Source organism: Argopecten irradians, chromosome 10 (genome assembly GCF_041381155.1).
Source record: "Argopecten irradians isolate NY chromosome 10, Ai_NY, whole genome shotgun sequence".
In the NCBI taxonomy this organism is placed as follows: Eukaryota; Metazoa; Mollusca; class Bivalvia; order Pectinida; family Pectinidae; genus Argopecten; species Argopecten irradians.
Genome location: NC_091143.1, coordinates 37,940,223 through 37,961,905, shown reverse-complemented (window position 1 = coordinate 37,961,905; position 21,683 = coordinate 37,940,223). Strand labels below are relative to the sequence as shown.

The window sequence follows — 21,683 nt, the reverse complement described above, 5'->3', positions numbered from 1 at the left end:
TTACAATAGATGTAACATTGAGAGAAGTAGAGAGAGAACCGTTACAATAGATGTAACATTGAGAGAGAAGTAGGGAGAGAACCGTTACAATAGATGTAACATTGAGAGAAGTAGAGAGAGAACCGTTACAATAGATGTAACACTTGAGAGAAGTAGAGAGAGAACCGTTACAATAGATGTAACATTGAGAGAAGTAGAGAGAGAACCGTTACAATAGATGTAACATTGAGAGAAGTAGAGAGAGAACCGTTACAATAGATGTAACATTGAGAGAAGTAGAGAGAGAACCGTTACAATAGATGTAACATATAGAGAAGTAGAGAGAGAACCGTTACAATAGATGTAACATGAGAGGAAGTAGAGAGAGAACCGTTACAATAGATGTAACATAGAGAGAAGTAGAGAGAGAACCGTTACAATAGATGTAACATTGAGAGAAGTAGAGAGAGAACCGTTACAATAGATGTAACATTGAGAGAAGTAGAGAGAGAACCGTTACAATAGATGTAACATAGAGAGAAGTAGAGAGAGAACCGTTACAATAGATGTAACATTGAGAGAAGTAGAGAGAGAACCGTTACAATAGATGTAACATTGAGAGAAGTAGAGAGAACCGTTACAATAGATGTAACATTGAGAGAAGTAGAGAGAGAACCGTTACAATAGATGTAACATAGAGAGAAGTAGAGAGAGAAACCGTTACAATAGATGTAACATAGAGAGAAGTAGAGAGAGAACCGTTACAATAGATGTAACATTGAGAGAAGTAGAGAGAGAACCGTTACAATAGATGTAACATTGAGAGAAGTAGAGAGAGAACCGTTACAATAGATGTAACATTGAGAGAAGTAGAGAGAGAACCGTTACAATAGATGTAACATAGAGAGAAGTAGAGAGAGAACCGTTACAATAGATGTAACATTGAGAGAAGTAGAGAGAGAACCGTTACAATAGATGTAACATTGAGAGAAGTAGAGAGAGAACCGTTACAATAGATGTAACATTGAGAGAAGTAGAGAGAGAACCGTTACAATAGATGTAACATTGAGAGAAGTAGAGAGAGAACCGTTACAATAGATGTAACATTGAGAGAAGTAGAGAGAGAACCGTTACAATAGATGTAACATTGAGAGAAGTAGAGAGAGAACCGTTACAATAGATGTAACATTGAGAGAAGTAGAGAGAGAACCGTTACAATAGATGTAACATTGAGAGAAGTATAGAGAGAGAACCGTTACAATAGATGTAACATAGAGAGAAGTAGAGAGAGAACCGTTACAATAGATGTAACATTGAGAGAAGTAGAGAGAGAACCGTTACAATAGATGTAACATTGAGAGAAGTAGAGAGAGAACCGTTACAATAGATGTAACATTGAGAGAAGTAGAGAGAGAACCGTTACAATAGATGTAACATTGAGAGAAGTAGAGAGAGAACCGTTACAATAGATGTAACATTGAGAGAAGTAGAGAGAGAACCGTTACAATAGATGTAACATTGAGAGAAGTAGAGAGAGAACCGTTACAATAGATGTAACATTGAGAGAAGTAGAGAGAGAACCGTTACAATAGATGTAACATTGAGAGAAGTAGAGAGAGAACCGTTACAATAGATGTAACATTGAGAGAAGTAGAGAGAGAACCGTTACAATAGATGTAAACATTGAGAGTAGATGAGAGTAGAGAGAGAACCGTTACAATAGATGTAACATTGAGAGAAGTAGAGAGAGAACCGTTACAATAGATGTAACATTGAGAGAAGTAGAGAGAGAACCGTTACAATAGATGTAACATTGAGAGAAGTAGAGAGAGAACCGTTACAATAGATGTAACACTGAGAGAAGTATAGAGAGAGAACCGTTATAATAGATGTAACACTGAGAGAAGTAGAGAGAGAACCGTTATAATAGATGTAACATTGAGAGAAGTAGAGAGAGAACCGTTACAATAGATGTAACATTGAGAGAAGTAGAGAGAGAACCGTTACAATAGATGTAACATTGAGAGAAGTAGAGAGAGAACCGTTACAATAGATGTAACATTGATGAGAGAAGTAGAGAGAGAACCGTTACAATAGATGTAACATTGAGAGAAGTAGAGAGAGAACCGTTACAATAATGTAACATAGAGAAGTAGAGAGAGAACCGTTACAATAGATGTAACATTGAGAGAAGTAGAGAGAGAACCGTTACAAATAGATGTAACATTGAGAGAAGTAGAGAGAGAACCGTTACAATAGATGTAACATTGAGAGAAGTAGAGAGAGAACCGTTACAATAGATGTAACATTGAGAGAAGTAGAGAGAGAACCGTTACAATAGATGTAACATTGAGAGAAGTAGAGAGAGAACCGTTAAAAATTAACATGAGAGAAGTAGAGAGAACGTTAATAGATGTAACATTGAGAGAAGTAGAGAGAGAACCGTTACAATAGATGTAACATTGAGAGAAGTAGAGAGAGAAACCGTTACAATAGATGTAACATTGAGAGAAGTAGAGAGAGAACCGTTACAATAGATGTAACATTGAGAGAAGTAGAGAGAGAACCGTTACAATAGATGTAACATTGAGAGAAGTAGAGAGAGAGAACCGTTACAATAGATGTAACATTGAGAGAAGAGTAGAGAGAGAACCGTTACAATAGATGTAACATTGAGAGAAGTAGAGAGAGAACCGTTACAATAGATGTAACATTGAGAGAAGTAGAGAGAGAACCGTTACAATAGATGTAACATTGAGAGAAGTAGAGAGAGAACCGTTACAATAGATGTAACATTGAGAGAAGTAGAGAGAGAGAAACCGTTACAATAGATGTAACATTGAGAGAAGTAGAGAGAGAACCGTTACAATAGATGTAACATTGAGAGAAGTAGAGAGAGAACCGTTACAATAGATGTAACATTGAGAGAAGTAGAGAGAGAACCGTTACAATAGATGTAACATTGAGAGAAGTAGAGAGAGAACCGTTACAATAGATGTAACATTGAGAGAAGTAGAGAGAGAACCGTTACAATAGATGTAACATTGAGAGAAGTAGAGAGAGAACCGTTACAATAGATGTAACACTGAGAGAAGTAGAGAGAGAACCGTTACAATAGATGTAACATTGAGAGAAGTAGAGAGAGAACCGTTACAATAGATGTAACATTGAGAGAAGTAGAGAGAGAACCGTTACAATAGATGTAACATTGAGAGAAGTAGAGAGAGAACCGTTACAATAGATGTAACATTGAGAGAAGTAGAGAGAGAACCGTTACAATAGATGTAACATTGAGAGAAGTAGAGAGAGAACCGTTACAATAGATGTAACATTGAGAGAAGTAGAGAGAGAACCGTTACAATAGATGTAACATTGAGAGAAGTAGAGAGAGAACCGTTACAATAGATGTAACATTGAGAGAAGTAGAGAGAGAACCGTTACAATAGATGTAACATTGAGAGAAGTAGAGAGAGAACCGTTACAATAGATGTAACATTGAGAGAAGTAGAGAGAGAACCGTTACAATAGATGTAACATTGAGAGAAGTAGAGAGAGAAACCGTTACAATAGATGTAACATTGAGAGAAGTAGAGAGAGAACCGTTACAATAGATGTAACATTGAGAGAAGTAGAGAGAGAACCGTTACAATAGATGTAACATTGAGAGAAGTAGAGAGAGAACCGTTACAATAGATGTAACATTGAGAGAAGTAGAGAGAGAACCGTTACAATAGATGTAACATTGAGAGAAGTAGAGAGAGAACCGTTACAATAGATGTAACATTGAGAGAAGTAGAGAGAGAACCGTTACAATAGATGTAACATTGAGAGAAGTAGAGAGAGAACCGTTACAATAGATGTAACATTGAGAGAGAGTAGAGAGAGAACCGTTACAATAGATGTAACATTGAGAGAAGTAGAGAGAGAACCGTTACAATAGATGTAACATTGAGAGAAGTAGAGAGAGAACCGTTACAATAGATGTAACATTGAGAGAAGTAGAGAGAGAACCGTTACAATAGATGTAACATTGAGAGAAGTAGAGAGAGAACCGTTACAATAGATGTAACATTGAGAGAAGTAGAGAGAGAACCGTTACAATAGATGTAACATTGAGAGAAGTAGAGAGAGAACCGTTACAATAGATGTAACATTGAGAGAAGTAGAGAGAGAACCGTTACAATAGATGTAACATTGAGAGAAGTAGAGAGAGAACCGTTACAATAGATGTAACATTGAGAGAAGTAGAGAGAGAACCGTTACAATAGATGTAACATTGAGAGAAGTAGAGAGAGAGAACCGTTACAATAGATGTAACATTGAGAGAAGTAGAGAGAGAACCGTTACAATAGATGTAACATTGAGAGAAGTAGAGAGAGAACCGTTACAATAGATGTAACATTGAGAGAAGTAGAGAGAGAACCGTTACAATAGATGTAACATTGAGAGAAGTAGAGAGAGAACCGTTACAATAGATGTAACATTGAGAGAAGTAGAGAGAGAACCGTTACAATAGATGTAACATTGAGAGAAGTAGAGAGAGAGAACCGTTACAATAGATGTAACATTGAGAGAAGTAGAGAGAGAACCGTTACAATAGATGTAACATAGAGAGAAGTAGAGAGAGAGAACCGTTACAATAGATGTAACATTGAGAGAAGTAGAGAGAGAACCGTTACAATAGATGTAACATTGAGAGAAGTAGAGAGAGAACCGTTACAATAGATGTAACATTGAGAGAAGTAGAGAGAGAACCGTTACAATAGATGTAACATAGAGAGAAGTAGAGAGAGAACCGTTACAATAGATGTAACATGAGAGAAGTAGAGAGAGAACCGTTACAATAGATGTAACATGAGAGAAGTAGAGAGAGAACCGTTACAATAGATGTAACATTGAGAGAAGTAGAGAGAGAACCGTTAAAATAGATGTAACATTGAGAGAAGTAGAGAGAGAACCGTTACAATACATGTAACATTGAGAGAAGTAGAGAGAGAACCGTTACAATAGATGTAACATTGAGAGAAGTAGAGAGAGAACCGTTACAATAGATGTAACATAGAGAGAAGAATTAAATATGTAACATTGAGAGAAGAGAGAGAACCGTTACAATAGATGTAACATTGAGAGAAGTAGAGAGAGAACCGTTACAATAGATGTAACATTGAGAGAAGTAGAGAGAGAACCGTTACAATAGATGTAACATTGAGAGAAGTAGAGAGAGAACCGTTACAATAGATGTAACATTGAGAGAAGTAGAGAGAGAACCGTTACAATAGATGTAACATTGAGAGAAGTAGAGAGAGAACCGTTACAATAGATGTAACATTGAGAGAAGTAGAGAGAGAACCGTTACAATAGATGTAACATTGAGAGAAGTAGAGAGAGAACCGTTACAATAGATGTAACACTGAGAGAAGTAGAGAGAGAACCGTTACAATAGATGTAACATTGAGAGAAGTAGAGAGAGAACCGTTACAATAGATGTAACATTGAGAGAAGTAGAGAGAGAACCGTTACAATAGATGTAACATTGAGAGAAGTAGAGAGAGAGAACCGTTACAATAGATGTAACATTGAGAGAAGTAGAGAGAGAACCGTTACAATAGATGTAACATTGAGAGAAGTAGAGAGAGAACCGTTACAATAGATGTAACATTGAGAGAGAAGTAGAGAGAGAACCGTTACAATAGATGTAACATTGAGAGAAGTAGAGAGAGAACCGTTAAATAGATGTAACATTGAGAGAAGTAGAGAGAGAACCGTTACAATAGATGTAACATGAGAGAAGTAGAGAGAGAACCGTTACAATAGATGTAACATTGAGAGAAGTAGAGAGAGAACCGTTACAATAGATGTAACATTGAGAGAAGTAGAGAGAGAACCGTTACAATAGATGTAACATTGAGAGAAGTAGAGAGAGAACCGTTACAATAGATGTAACATTGAGAGAAGTAGAGAGAGAACCGTTACAATAGATGTAACATGAGAGAAGTAGAGAGAGAACCGTTACAATAGATGTAACATTGAGAGAAGTAGAGAGAGAACCGTTACAATAGATGTAACATTGAGAGAAGTAGAGAGAGAACCGTTACAATAGACGTAACAAAAGAGATGTGAAGATGTGAAGTTAAAGACATGGCTTTGAAAGCAGAAGTGTAAATGTCTTCTTTATTGGTCATAAATCAATTTAGTAGATAACGCTGGTCTGATTTACTAGTACACTTCATGGACATTTTCAGTTTCAATCTTCCCCTCGGGAACTCGTTTACAACAAGATAATTAACGTCAGTTCGCCTAAAATAGACGAGTATTCCGTGCCGAGACCTGCTTCTATAGTTTATAGGTTTCATCTTCTATCATTGAAAGCCTTTTCCGCCTACATCGATAGCGTGTGACGAATCCTATTGAATAGGAGCTACAATCTAATTGGTTAAACTTGTTAACGTGTCACGTGTATTTTAAATAACAACCAATCACAATCTTTGTGACATCATAGACAGGAGAACAAATCTTGTTCAGTAAAATCGTAATAAAGGCAACATTTCACTGATATAATTCATATCAGACAAAAATGTACCCAGCGCTCGAACTACCAATCCATCATTTTATTTTCTGATGGATGTGAGTTTTTAGAAAATGGCGAGGAACACAGTCGACAGTCAGTCAGTTACATTCCCTACTGGCTAGGCATTATGTAATGGTATTATATGCTCATGTCAGATATCGGCAAAATGTTAAAACAACAAGCAGAGTTTGTCAAATCGTATGGAACTCCCGTCAAAATAATGCAGAGAATGTATCGACCACATAGCTTGCCTGACAAATGCAACCTTCGGCAGGTTTCATACTAAAGTACAATCAGGATGTTGAAGTTTCTATGGACATGGTTTGGACTATAAAACCTCTATTTTTAGGGGGAGGGCGACTTTGACCAAGAAATTTCACAGATTGGTGTTTAAACCAAAAGTAAAATCTATCAATATATAAATATATGTTCTTAACAGAGTACAAAGCCGACTCTTATAACATAACTTACTTAACACGTCGATATACCGATAGCTCTATATAAACAAATTACTTCGCATGGCACACAAAATCATGTGTTATTATTTGTATCATTGTTTATTCGTGTGAATAGTGTTTCTGTATATTACAATTTGCTATTATTCGCGTTACAAGTTTCGAAATTTTTTAACGATTTGTTTTGAATACAACCAAATATTTTATTCAAATTCAATTTCATTAGCGAATGTATAATGACCGATTTAAGTCTGTCATATGGATGCCAGTTTTATCTCAATTGAACAAGACATATTTCTCAAAGGACGTACTTTGATGATTAAAATTCTTGAAGTACACTGAATACAGTTCTTTCATTCCTCTTATGGAGTTTAAACTGCGCATAAATCAGAAATAGAACGACAGTGTAAAAGTGTAAATGAGATTAAAGCGAGGCTGGCAGTATCATTAGAGTTAAAATCAGACTGACAGTAGGACTGTTCGGGTCTGAAGTACTGGCTACCGTGTGAAGAGATTTCAGGCGGGGCGATATTCTAGGAAAGCTTTACCAAGCGTTCCAAAATCTCACTTGTCACTTTCAAAGTTTTATGTTTTAGTTACAGCCGTCTTGTAGAGGAGTGGGGGATGGGAAAGAGTAGGGGATGGACTGTGGTCTATGGTCATCTGGTAGAGGAGTGGGTTTGGGACTTATTAGCTAACGTCCTATTACCAGCCTGGGTCGTGTAAGGACGTGTCTGGTTTGTTCGTGGAAGAAAGCCGGAGTACCCGGAGAAAAAAAACCGACCAGCGGTACCTAGAGAAGTGGAAGGGAGGGAGTAAGTGGGACTTTAGGTTATGTTTTACTTATAGCTGTCTGGTAGAGGAGTTGATGGAAAGACTCGTAGTGAGAGTGGACTTTTGGTTATTTATTTTGCCATTATCGTCAATTAGACACTAAAAATACCAAAGCTCGTAAATCCGAATGCATTTTCTATTGATAATCTAAAGGCTTATGGGCTGTCACGTGCTTCAATAAAACAGTGAATGCAAGCACTCCAAAGTAATAGCAATAGAAACAGACTGATAACTCAAACTCTGTTTAAAAAAACTTCCGCTATCTTAAAGAGACCAACTACGAATATACCGCAGCCTCCCAAGACATTGCAAACAGGGGAGGCTATCCATAAAAAATACAATTATAAGTTATGACCAATAAGTCCACAAGACAAAAACATACCTTACGTCATATGGCGTAATTCTAGTAATTACGTAATCACTCGGATTATGCCACCATTGTTTAGTTAACTATGACTTCATAGTAACCAACCTTAAACTGTTGAAGTGAAAAGACAGATCGATTGTGGATCAGTTACACGTCGATAAATCACTATGAATACATGTATACATGCTGCATGTGTTAGTGACAAACGTAAACAAGCTTAGACATTTGTAGCATTTTGTCTTTAGGAATCGAGTTCCCCATCACACATGTATAATCGATATAGTTATCCAGAAAGATATATTATTTGTCTAACCGACTTCTTGTCAATATACAGGAATATAAAAAATGTAAATGATTTTCCGTTATGAATTCGTTATGTGCTAATACGGAAAATCTTTCAAGTAAGTGTTCTAGAAGACTGACCCCATTATACATAACACAGACGCAGTAAGTGCTATGTATATATATATATATTGGTAAGCACCATCGCCATACTTAATGTTGTTTATGATTTCTTATGATTGTGTGAATGTTATTTTAATAGTGTGGTATTTTTGTAGTATTGGTTATAGATGTGTGTTCATCAATGTATCGATGTAAATGTAGTCCTTTTGAAGATATTTTACTGCTGCAACAGTCATAATTGTCAATGGTAACCGTTTTTATCGTATGTAGTTCATCAATGTATCGATGTAAATGTAGTCATTTTGAAGATATTTTACTTCTGCAACAGTCATCATATAATTGTCACTGGCAATCATTTTAGTGTATGCAGTTCATCAATGTATCGATGTAAATGTAGTCATTTTGAAGATATTTTACTGCTGCAACAGTCATCATATAATTATCAATGGCAATCATTTTAGTGTATGCAGTTCATCAATGTATCGATGTTAAATGTAGTCATTTTGAAGATATTTTACTGCTGCAACAGTCATCATATAGTTGTCAATGGCAATCATTTTAGTATATATGTAGTTCATCAATGTATCGATTTAAATGTAATCATTTTGAATATATTTTACTGTTGCAACAGAGTAGTGATGTAATTGCCAATGGTTACCGATTTTATTTTATGTAGTTCATGCATGTATCGATTTAAATGTAATAATTTTGAATATATTTTACTGTGCAGACAGAGTATTGATGTAATTGCGAATGGTAACCGTTTTTGGTGTATGTAGTTCGTCAATGTATCGATTTAAATCTAGTCATTTTGAATATATTTTACTGTTGCAACAGAGAAATGATATAACAACACTTGGTAACCATTTTTAGTTAATGATTAGCAAATAATTAGTAATATTTCCATCACTTGCATTACTGATATGTATATTGTATACATTTACTTGTAAGTCGTAAGGCTAAACATTTAAAATTAACAATCAGTCTGTCAGTCGTCTGCCAGTTATAAATACGACAGTACCTCACCTGTCAGGGTGAAGACAAGAGGACTCACCATATCCGCTATTTGGGTAAGAGTGTAACCAAACTGCACTGTGACATTATGAGATGCGTTATACACCGGTCTGGCCGCGGTGTCGTAGTGGGCAAGGATATTCTGCAATAGTCGATGTTCATCCGGCAGCCTAGGGACACTAGCCTTTTTGGATGAAACTACAATAAGATAAAATAAAGAATGCTTTTTAAAAACAATATTTACTTACCATATCTGAAATCTGGGTAAGTGTAATTCCAAACTTTACGACAACAGTCTCGGCGGCGTTAAACACAGGCCTAGACGCTTGGTTATAGTCGTATAAAATAGTTTCCAAAAGTCTTTGCTCATCCGTTGGAAGCGCAAGAATTTCGATTCCGAGAAAGATCACCAAAAAGGCCAATAGAGGCATTTTCCAGGTAAAGATGTATTCATTCCTAATTACGTTTGTTAATCCATCGCCGCGACATTCCACGTTACTTCCATCATATTATCACACACCGCGAGGTATTTCACAGCGATGAATCCGTTCTATGTATAAATCCCATTTACTGATGTCTACATTCCGATAGATAAACACTGGTATTGTGTAACGGTGGTTCTAACTGTGATACTCGTTACTAACATTTGATCGACAGCTGCTAGTTTTAATAGTGGTTTTCATAAGAGGTCTCAGCACGTGGCCACTGGTTAGCGCGTGTGTTCCTCGTGTCTTAGAGGCCAATCAGCTCATCTCTTTAATACCAAGCAGTTAAGGCCGCCATATCAAGAAACTTCCAAAAATTCGAACGCGTTGATGGAAACTACGATGAATCTACGATTTGTTATCGATTTTTCAACGAATCGAGCGGTGTATTAAGTTATTCTGTGCCTCACGTTAACGCTGTCGTAATGCTCAGCACATTCCCTATCTCATCACACTGAACACCTTCATAGTAACCAACACTTCGCCAACATATGTACACACAGAGCCGGTGTGTCGCGCGCTGAAGACCTATATTATACCTATAACAGTTAGTTCGGTAAAACATGACTCTTCAGTGAAGTCGCGTGCTCGAGACTCTTTAGCAATAGTTATATGACAAAAATCCCTACCCTGATGTTTGTGACGAGTTTTGAGGGTTAAGACTGGGTCGATCACCGCTGAGTAACCTGTTAAAGGTTCGAACCACGGCCTGACCGTTTACTTACATCTATGATCGTTGAACGACGAAGCATTCTCCAATAAATATGTCTTTCGTGTACACAATCAAATTTATCAACTAATGTGTCTTATGAGATGAGTAACTGTATAAACAATGTGTCTTATAAGATGAGTAACTGTATAAACAATGTGTCTTATAAGATGTGTACTCTGTAAACAATGTGTCTTATGAGATGAGTAACTGTATAAACAATGTGTCTTATAAGATACGTACTCTGTAAACAATGTGTTTTATGAGATGTGTACTCTGTAAACATGTGACTTATGAGATGTGTACTCTAGTAAACTGTATAAACAATGTGTCTTATGTCTTATAAGATACGTGTACTCTGTAAACAATGTGTCTTATGAGATGTGTACTCTGTAAACAATGTGTCTTATGAGATGTGTACTCTGTAAACAATGTGTCTTATGAGATGTGTACTCTGTAAACAATGTGTCTTATGAGATGTGTACTCTGTAAACAATGTGTCTTATGAGATGTGTACTCTGTAAACAATGTGTCTTATGAGATGTGAACTCTTTATACAGTATTTTTCACTTACAAGATGTATAATTTCTAAACTATGTGTCTTACAAGAGATACACACTTTACACGATGTGTCGTATAAGATGTGTAACTGTATCAACATATAAGATGTTAACTATGTCAAAAATGTGTCTTGTAATATGTGCACTTTTTAAAACGTGTGTCTTCTCAGACGTATTCTATTTAAACAATGTGTCTAACAAGATAAGCACTCTTTAAACAATGTGTCTTATAAGATGTGTATTTTTTAAACAATGTGTTTTATAAGATGTTTATACTGATGTGTATTCTTTAAACAATGTGTTTTATAAGATGTTTATACTGTGAACAATCTGTCTATAAATATATGTACTTTTTAAACAAAGTTTGTTATTAGATTTGTACTATTAGAACAAAGTGTCTAATGAGATGTGAACTCTTTACACAATGTTTTTTTACTTACAAGATGTGGTATTTCTAACTAATGTGTCTAACACGATGTGTACTCTGTAAAAAATGTGTCTTACAAGATATGCGTTCTTTAAACAATATGTCTTATTTCTTTAGACAATATGTCTCACAAGATGCGTACTCTTTAAACAATGTGTGTATGTTTAGATATGTGCTCTGTAAACGATGTGTCTTATTTCTTTAAACAATGTGTCTTACAAAATGCATACTCTTTAAACAATGTGTCTTAAAAGATGTGAACTGTTTACACAATTTTTTTACTTAGAAGATGTGGTTTTATCAAACTAATTTGTCTTACATGATATGTTTCCTGAAAACAATGTGTCTTAAAAGATGTGCATTCTTTAAACAATGTGTCTTATAAGATATGCATTCTTTTAAAAATGTGTCTTTTAATATGTGTACTTTGTAAACAATATGTTTTATGAGATATGTACTGTTTAAACAATGTGTCTTATTTCTTTAAACAATATGTCTTACAATATGCGCACTCTTTTAACAATGTGTTTTATAAATGTGTACTCTCCAAACATTGTGTTTTATAAACAATGTGTTTCATAAACAATCGTTAGAAATTAGTCTGATAAGACGTCTTAGTGTATAAACAACGTGTTTTACATTTATCAGTGTGCGATTCAAGGTGAAGTTAACGATTCGAATTATTCGACTTGAAATCGTCAATTTTATGCAGTGATTTTATTCTGAATCCATGCTGTATTGTTAGAGATCCCCACCGTTACTTTCTACTGAAAAGCTCCTACCAGGGTAATTTATCCGCCGACACAGATACACGGATGCTAACAGCATGAAAACAGAATGATGACCCGTACTATCAGAAAGATAACACCATTTTGGTTAGGATGAAAACTTCACCAGTCAAATGTCAGGCGATGAAATATCTTTTATAGCAAGTGGTCAGACATGATACCGGTATATATAGATAGTGGTTAGGTTTGTTACTGAGACATCATACCGGTATATATCTGTAGTGGTCAGGTTTGTTACTGAGACATCATACCGGTATATATCTGTAGTGGTCAGATTTGTTACTGAGACATCATACCGGTATATATCTGTAGTGGTCAGGTTTGTTACTGAGACATCATACCGGTATATATCTGTAGTGGTCAGGTTTGTTACTGAGACATCATACCGGTATATATCTGTAGTAGTCAGGTTTGTTACTGAGACATCATACCGGTATATATCTGTAGTGGTCAGGTTTGTTACTGAGACATCATACCGGTATATATCGGTAGTGGTCAGGTTTGTTACTGAGACATCATACCGGTATATATCTGTAGTGGTCAGGTTTGTTACTGAGACATCATACCGGTATATATCTGTAGTGGCCATGTTTGTTACTGAGACATAATACCGGTATATATCTGTAGTGGTCAGGTTTGTTACAGAGACATCATACCGGTATATATCTGTAGTGGTCAGGTTTGTTATTGAGACATCATACCAGTATATATCTGTAGTGGTCAGGTTTGTTATTGAGACATCATACCAGTATATATCTGTAGTGGTCAGGTTTGTTACTGAGACATCATACCGGTATATATCTGTAGTGGTCAGGTTTGTTACTGAGACATCATACCGGTATATATCTGTAGTGGTCAGGTTTGTTACCGATACATCGTACCGGTATATATCTCTGTAGTAGTCAGGTTTGTTACTGAGACATCATACCGGTATATATCTGTAGTAGTCAGGTTTGTTACTGAGACATCATACCGGTATATATCTGTAGTGTCAGGTTTGTTACTGAGACATCATACCGGTATATATCTGTAGTAGTCAGGTTTGTTACTGAGACATCATACCGGTATATATCTGTAGTGGTCAGGTTTGTTACTGAGACATCATACCGGTATATATCTGTAGTGGTCAGGTTTGTTACTGAGACATCATACCGGTATATATCTGTAGTGGTCAGGTTTGTTACTGAGACATCATACCGGTATATATCTGTAGTGGTCAGGTTTGTTACTGAGACATCATACCGGTATATATCTGTAGTGGTCAGGTTTGTTACTGAGACATCATACCGGTATATATCTGTAGTGGTCAGGTTTGTTACTGAGACATCATACCGGTATATATCTGTAGTGGTCAGGTTTGTTACTGAGACATCATACCGGTATATATCTGTAGTGGTGTCAGGTTTGTTACTGAGACATCATACCGGTATATATCTGTAGTGGTCAGGTTTGTTACTGAGACATCATACCGGTATATATCTGTAGTGGTCAGGTTTGTTACTGAGACATCATACCGTTATATATCTGTAGTGGTCAGGTTTGTTACTGAGACATCATACCGTTATATATCTGTAGTGGTCAGGTTTGTTACTGAGACATCATACCGGTATATATCTGTAGTGGTCAGGTTTGTTACTGAGACATCATACCGGTATATATCTGTAGTGGTCAGGTTTGTTACTGAGACATCATACCGGTATATATCTGTAGTGGTCAGGTTTGTTACTGAGACATCATACCGGTATATATCTGTAGTGGTCAGGTTTGTTACTGAGACATCATACCGGTATATATCTGTAGTGGTCAGGTTTGTTACTGAGACATCATACATATATCTGTAGTGGTCAGGTGAGACATCATGGTATATATCTGTAGTGGTCAGTTTGTTACTGAGACTCATACCGGTATATATCTGTAGTGGTCAGGTTTGTTACTGAGACATCATACCGTTATATATCAGTAGTGGTCAGGTTTGTTACTGAGACATCATACCGGTATATATCTGTAGTGGTCAGGTTTGTTACTGAGACATCATACCGGTATATATCTGTAGTGGTCAGGTTTGTTACTGAGACATCATACCGGTATATATCTGTAGTGGTCAGGTTTGTTACTGAGACATCATACCGGTATATATCTGTAGTGGTCAGGTTTGTTACTGAGACCTTATGCCGGTATATATATATGTAGTGGTCAGGTTTGTTACTGAGACATCATACCGGTATATATCTGTAGTGGTCAGGTTTGTTACTGAGACATCATACCGGTATATATCTGTAGTGGTCAGGTTTGTTACTGAGACATCATACCGGTATATATCTGTAGTGGTCAGGTTTGTTACTGAGACATCATACCGGTATATATCTGTAGTGGTCAGGTTTGTTACTGAGACATCATACCGGTATATATCTGTAGTGGTCAGGTTTGTTACTGAGACATCATACCGGTATATATCTGTAGTGGTCAGGTTTGTTACTGAGACATCATACCGGTATATATAGGTAGTGTCAGGTTTGTTACTGAGACATCATACCGGTATATATCTGTAGTGGTCAGGTTTGTTACTGAGACATCATACCGGTATATATCTGTAGTGGTCAGGTTTGTTACTGAGACATCATACCGGTATATATCTGTAGTTGGTCTAGGTTATGTTACTGAGACATCATACCGGTATATATCAGTAGTGGTCAGGTTTGTTACTGAGACATCATACCGGTATATATCTGTAGTGATCAGGTTTGTTACTGAGACATCATACCGGTATATATCTGTAGTGTCAGGTTTTTTACTGAGACATCATACCGGTATATATCTGTAGTGTCAGGTTTGTTACTGAGACATCATACCGGTATATATCTGTAGTGCAGGTTTGTTACTGAGACATTATACGTTATTTGTAGTATAATGTAGTGTCAGGTTTGTTACTGAGACATCATACCGGTATATATCTGTAGTGGTCAGTTTTTACTGAGACATCATACCGGTATATATCTGTAGTGGTCACGTTTGTTACTGAGACATATACCGGTATATATCTGTAGTGGTCAGGTTTGTTACTGAGACACCATAACGGCATATATCTGTAGTGGTCAGGTTTGTTACTGAGACATCATACCGGTATATATCTGTGGTGTCAGGTTTGTTACTGAGACATCATACTGGTATATATCTGTAGTGGTCAGGTGTGTTACTGAGACATCATACCGGTATATATCTGTAGTAGTCAGGTTTGTTACTGAGACATCATAACGGTATATATCAGTAGTAGTCAGGTTTGTTACGGAGACATCATACCGGTATATATCTGTAGTGACCATGTTTGTTACTGAGACATCATACCGATATATATCTGTAGTGGTCAGGTTTGTTACTTAGACATCATACCGGTATATATCTGTAGTGGTCAGGTTTGTTACTGAGACATCATACCGATATACTATATCTGTAGTGGTCAGGTTTGTTTCTGAGACATCATACCGGTATATATCAGTAGTGGTCAGGTTTGTTACTGAGACATAATACCGGTATATATCTGTAGTGGTCAGGTTTGTTTCTGAGACATCATACCGGTATATATCTGTAGTGGTGGTCAGGTTTGTTACTGAGACATCATACCGGTATATATCTGTAGTGGTCAGGTTTGTTACTGAGACATCATACCGGTATATATCTGTAGTGGTCAGGTTTGTTACTGAGACATCATACCGGTATATATCTGTAGTGGTCAGGTTTGTTACTGAGACATCATACCGGTATATATCTGTAGTGTGGTCAGGTTTGTTACTGAGACATCATCCGGTATATATCTGTAGTGGTGGTCAGGTTTGTTTCTGAGACATCATACCGGTATATATCTGTAGTAGTCAGGTTTGTTACTGAGACATAATACCGGTATATATCTGTAGTGGTGGTCAAGGTTTGTTACTGAGACATCATACCGGTATATATCTGTAGTGGTCAGGTTTGTTTCTGAGACATCATACCGGTATATATCTGTAGTAGTCAGGTTTGTTACTGAGACATAATACCGGTATATATCTGTAGTGGTCAGGTTTGTTTCTGAGACATCATACCGGTATATATCTGTAGTGGTGGTCAGGTTTGTTACTGAGACATCATACCGGTATATATCTGTAGTGGTGGTCAGGTTTGTTACTGAGACATCATACCGGTATATATCTGTAGTGGTCAGGTTTGTTACTGAGACATCATACCGGTATATATCTGTAGTAGTCAGGTTTGTTACTGAGACATCATACCGGTATATATCTGTAGTAGTCAGGTTTGTTACTGAGACATCATACCGGTATATATCTGTAGTGGTCAGGTTTGTTACTGAGACATCATACCGGTATATATCTGTAGTTGGTCAGGTTTGTTACTGAGACATCATACCGGTATATATCTGTAGTGGTCAGGTTTGTTACTGAGACATCATACCGGTATATATCTGTAGTGGTCAGGTTTGTTACTGAGACATCATACCGGTATATATCTGTAGTGGTCAGGTTTGTTACTGAGACATCATACCGGTATATATCTGTAGTGGACAGGTTTGTTACTGAGACATCATACCGGTATATATCTGTAGTGGTCAGCTTTGTTACTGAGACATCTTACCGGTACATATCTGTAGTGACCATGTTTGTTACTGAGACATCATACCGGTATATATCTGTTTAGTCAGGTTTGTTACTGAGACATCATACCGGTATATATCAGTAGTGGTCAGGTTTGTTACTGAGACATCATACCAGTATATATCTGTAGTGGTCAGGTTTGTTACTGAGACATCATACCGGTATATATATCTGTAGTGGTCAGGTTTGTTACTGAGACATCATACCGGTATATATCTGTAGTGGTCAGGTTTGTTACTGAGACATCATACCGGTATATATCTGTAGTAGTCAGGTTTGTTACTGAGACATCATACCGGTATATATCTGTAGTAGTCAGGTTTGTTACTGAGACATCATACCGGTATATATCTGTAGTGGTCAGGTTTGTTACTAGGACATCTTACCGGTATATATCTGTAGTGGTCAGGTTTGTTACTGAGACATCATACCGATATATATCAGTAATGGTCAGGTTTGTAACTGAGACATCATACCGGTATATATCTGTAGTGGTCAGGTTTGTTACTGAGACATCATACCGGTATATATCTGTAGTAGTCAGGTTTGTTACTGAGACATCATACCGGTATATATCTGTAGTTTTCAGGTTTTATTACTGAGACATCATACCGGTATATATCAGTAGTGGTCAGGTTTGTTACTGAGACATCATACCGGTATATATCGGTAGTGGTCAGGTTTGTTACTGAGACATCATACCGGTATATATCTGTAGTGGTCAGGTTTGTTACTTAGACATCATACCGGTATATATCTGTAGTGGTCAGGTTTGTTACTGAGACATCATACCGGTATATATCTGTAGTGGTCAGGTTTGTTACTGAGACATCATACCGGTATATATCTGTAGTGGTCAGGTTTGTTACTGAGACATCATACCGGTATATATCTGTAGTGATCAGGTTTGTTACTGAGACATCGTACCGGTATATATCTGTAGTAGTCAGGTTTGTTACCGATACATCATAACGGTATATATCTGTAGTGGTCAGGTTTGTTACTGAGACATTATTCCGGTATATATCTGTAGTGGTCAGGTTTGTTACTGAGACATCATACCGGTATATATCTGTGGTGGTCAGGTTTGTTACTGAGACATCATACCGGTATATATCGGTAGTGGTCAGGTTTGTTACTGGGACATCATACCGGTATATATCTGTAATGGTCAGGTTATTTACTGAGACATCATACCGGTATATATCTGCAGTGACCAGGTTTGTTACTGAGACATCATACCGGTATATACCAGTAGTGTCAGGTTTGTTACTGAGACATCATACCGGTATATATCTGTAGTGGTCAGGTTTGTCACTGAGACATCATACCGCTATATATTGTGAGTGTAAGTCAGTGTTGACACTTAATCCGCTATTTCAATTTCTTCTAATTTTCCATTATTTCTTTTGTTTTCTCGCTGTAATCTATGGAAACAAACGTAGATATATCTAGATAAAGGATATTTTATTTGATCAGAATTCAAGAGATCCTATATCGCAAATGTAAACACACGTCTGAAAACTTTCCATTTATACATTAGACTATACTATAAGTATATTTACTATCGAATGTGTGCGACAAAAATGCAAGTCGCAGAATAGAAAGGCAAATATGCTGTAATTATTTGAGATGAAGACAACCCGAGTATTAGCACATCGCTCTTATACATATAGGGCATCTTGTGAAGGAGGTATCGGGGTCGGAAATGTTGATGTCCTTCCGAATTCTCCTAACTACTATATTTAGACCACGAGGTTATTGTTACATTTTTGTAAATAACATTTTGAAGATTGAATCTATTTCGTGTATTAAGTGCGTATGACGAGTATTTTGAGCGACAAAGAATACTCATACGATCAGAACATTCACAATTTAGGAGAAAGTTGCAATGCTAAAAACACCCCTATAACTTAAGGTTATATACGAGACTCTGTATTGACGAACCTTTTTTCAGCTTTTTTTTTAATCCTAAATGCCATTTCCGTCATTTTCAGAAGGCCAAATTAAATGTTAGACAAGCTGTGAAAGAGCTTCTAAAGTAGTCACTAGCTCTATTACGTACCCTCGGGCTCTGAGATAATAGTCGCGTAAGTGCTGAAACCATTTGATGCTGAGTTGTTGGGAGGTATCGCGCTCTATGTGTACGGCTTCTGCTGCTGGGGGTGCAGTATTGATCCTGCGCCATGTTCTTTTTTATTTAAAGACATCATCAATGTTACAAAAGTATATCTTTTGCATTATCATCTAACAATTTTCTGCTTCACAGCATAACCTCGATGGTACTTACTTTATAATTCCCGATTCTATAGATATTCCACTTGTGTATGCTCTGATTTGACTTCTTACTCGGGGAAGGCATAGCAATATATTATTTGAAACTCATAGCACCGTTTCTATCAAATTTGTCGGGTTTTTTAATACCTAATAGATTTTACAGATATTCACTTCATACAATCATTTCACTAAATATTTCAACTTTGAGAAGAATGATGCACATGCACCATGATCTTGCAAAGCGAATCCAAGACAATATGTCGCGTATTGGTTGGCGAAAGATGGAAAAACACCAACGAATTTCCGCAGCGTCATCAGGAAGTTAGGCCAGGCATTGAAAACTTAGTTTGGACAAATGGTTAATTAAAATTGCTAAACTGATTTGAGTGCAGCAAAGGAAAACTTTGCCCCATAAAAATTCCTTCCGAGTCCCCCAATGGCAAACCTCGTTTCGACTCAAATCCAAAATGGTCGCCATATATAACTAATGACTATACGTTCAATTTAAATATAGAGATAGTAGTATAACTGATTGGACAAGAAAAATTGAGATGCAAATATCAAATCTAACCCATTTTCTTTGGGAGCAACCTTTTTTCTTTTAATAGCCAGAATTTTATAGGCAGTGTCAAAGATGTATAATAAAAAAATAAAAAAAAAATAGGAAAAACAAGGGCATTTTGATCTTCGAAAATTGATATTGAATACTGGCACGGCCGTAGATAGTACATCTGTTGCTATGAGTTATTAGAGAGTGGCCAACGGTTATCTTAAAGATAAAAGGATTGAAAATAGATCAAACAAACAAAAAATAGATTGCCTATGAAGAGATTGCAACAACAATCAAATGAAATATTTCCTGTGTAATCAGTGCAAGATTCTTTTCGCTGTTTTGCCGTCTGGCGCATTGGTAGTGGTAATTAGGGTGATGACTGGAAACATAATGCGACCCGCGTTATGAAAACTTACATTTAATCTATTTTAACCAACATTGTTCAGAAGTTGATGATAAGTGTAGTATACCTTACGTTAAGCTTATAACTATTACGTCTCTACAAATTTATCAATCTCATTCTCATTTTGAAAATCAAAATCCGTTTCGAAAATGGCAATAAGGTCATGACCTCTGACATTGACAGATAGGCGTCTGATGTAGGTTTCATCTGGGTTCCTAGCTGAATAGATAAAAAAACCTTAAATATCTGGAATATAACTGTTATGCACTCTCGGAGTGGTGCAGTATTGCTTTGATGATTCCAATATACGACTTTAAAGAACGTATATATATATATATATATCTCATTAGAATAGCTATAGTAAATTTTACCTGGAGGCCACACCTGTCTAACACACACCTGGTCTAATCGATTCTGCCGTCACAAGACCTCACAGTAAACAGCTTTACTTATTCATAACAAAAATAGCTTAATGTGTTGATCGTTCATCAAGGCATGTTTTATAATATAAAGGCGTCATACTGGGATAAAAACACGAACATTGCAACTGGTAACGTATTCCATTCATCTTCAGAATCTCAACCCTTCAAAAAATACGCCACGGGCAAAAATTGTACGACCCGACAGTCTGCAACAGTGGTATCGTTTTAAATGCATTCAATAAAGATAAAACACCCAAGCAGTGCATGCAAGATTAACACAAAATTCTACATTGTGTTACTTACATATCTATAATGGTTTTCAGGATTGTGTATGTATGGTATGCGTTGCATGAAAGCAACGCTGACAGGTTTGTCTTTATAGACATTGTCAGTGATGTTACAGAATCGCACAGCTGATCCATTCTTATAGGACTCGTCAGTAATGATACAGAAAACTGTTTCGATGGTGACATCATGCAGTTAGGTTGTTCATTTGGCAGTGAAGTTAGGGACACCATACTGCAGTTTCGTCTTTCTAGGGCTCGTCATTGCTGTTACATGTAGGGACACCATACTGCAGTGTCGTCTTTCTAGGGCTCGTCAGTGCTGTTACATGTAGGGACACCATACTTCTTTGTCGTCTTTCTAAGTGTCGTCTTTCTAGGGCTCGTCAGTGCTGTTACATGTAGGGACACCATACTGCAGTGTCGTCTTTCTAGGGCTCGTCAGTGCTGTTACATGTAGGAACACCATACTGCAGTGTCGTCTTTCTAGGGCTCGTCAGTGCTGTTACA

General features: G+C 36.8%; 1 protein-coding gene across 1 annotated transcript in view; it reads right to left on the bottom strand.

Moving 5' to 3' along the window:
- Positions 1-10,245, bottom strand: part of LOC138333830 (acetylcholine receptor subunit alpha-1-A-like) — a 71,863-nt gene extending 61,618 nt beyond the window's left edge. The window contains exon 1 of the mRNA XM_069282444.1: positions 9,871-10,245. Within this exon, the coding sequence (XP_069138545.1) occupies positions 9,871-10,053 (183 nt within the window). The 5' untranslated portion in view covers positions 10,054-10,245. The remainder of the gene's footprint in view (positions 1-9,870) is intronic.
- Positions 10,246-21,683: the final 11,438 nt, after the last annotated feature.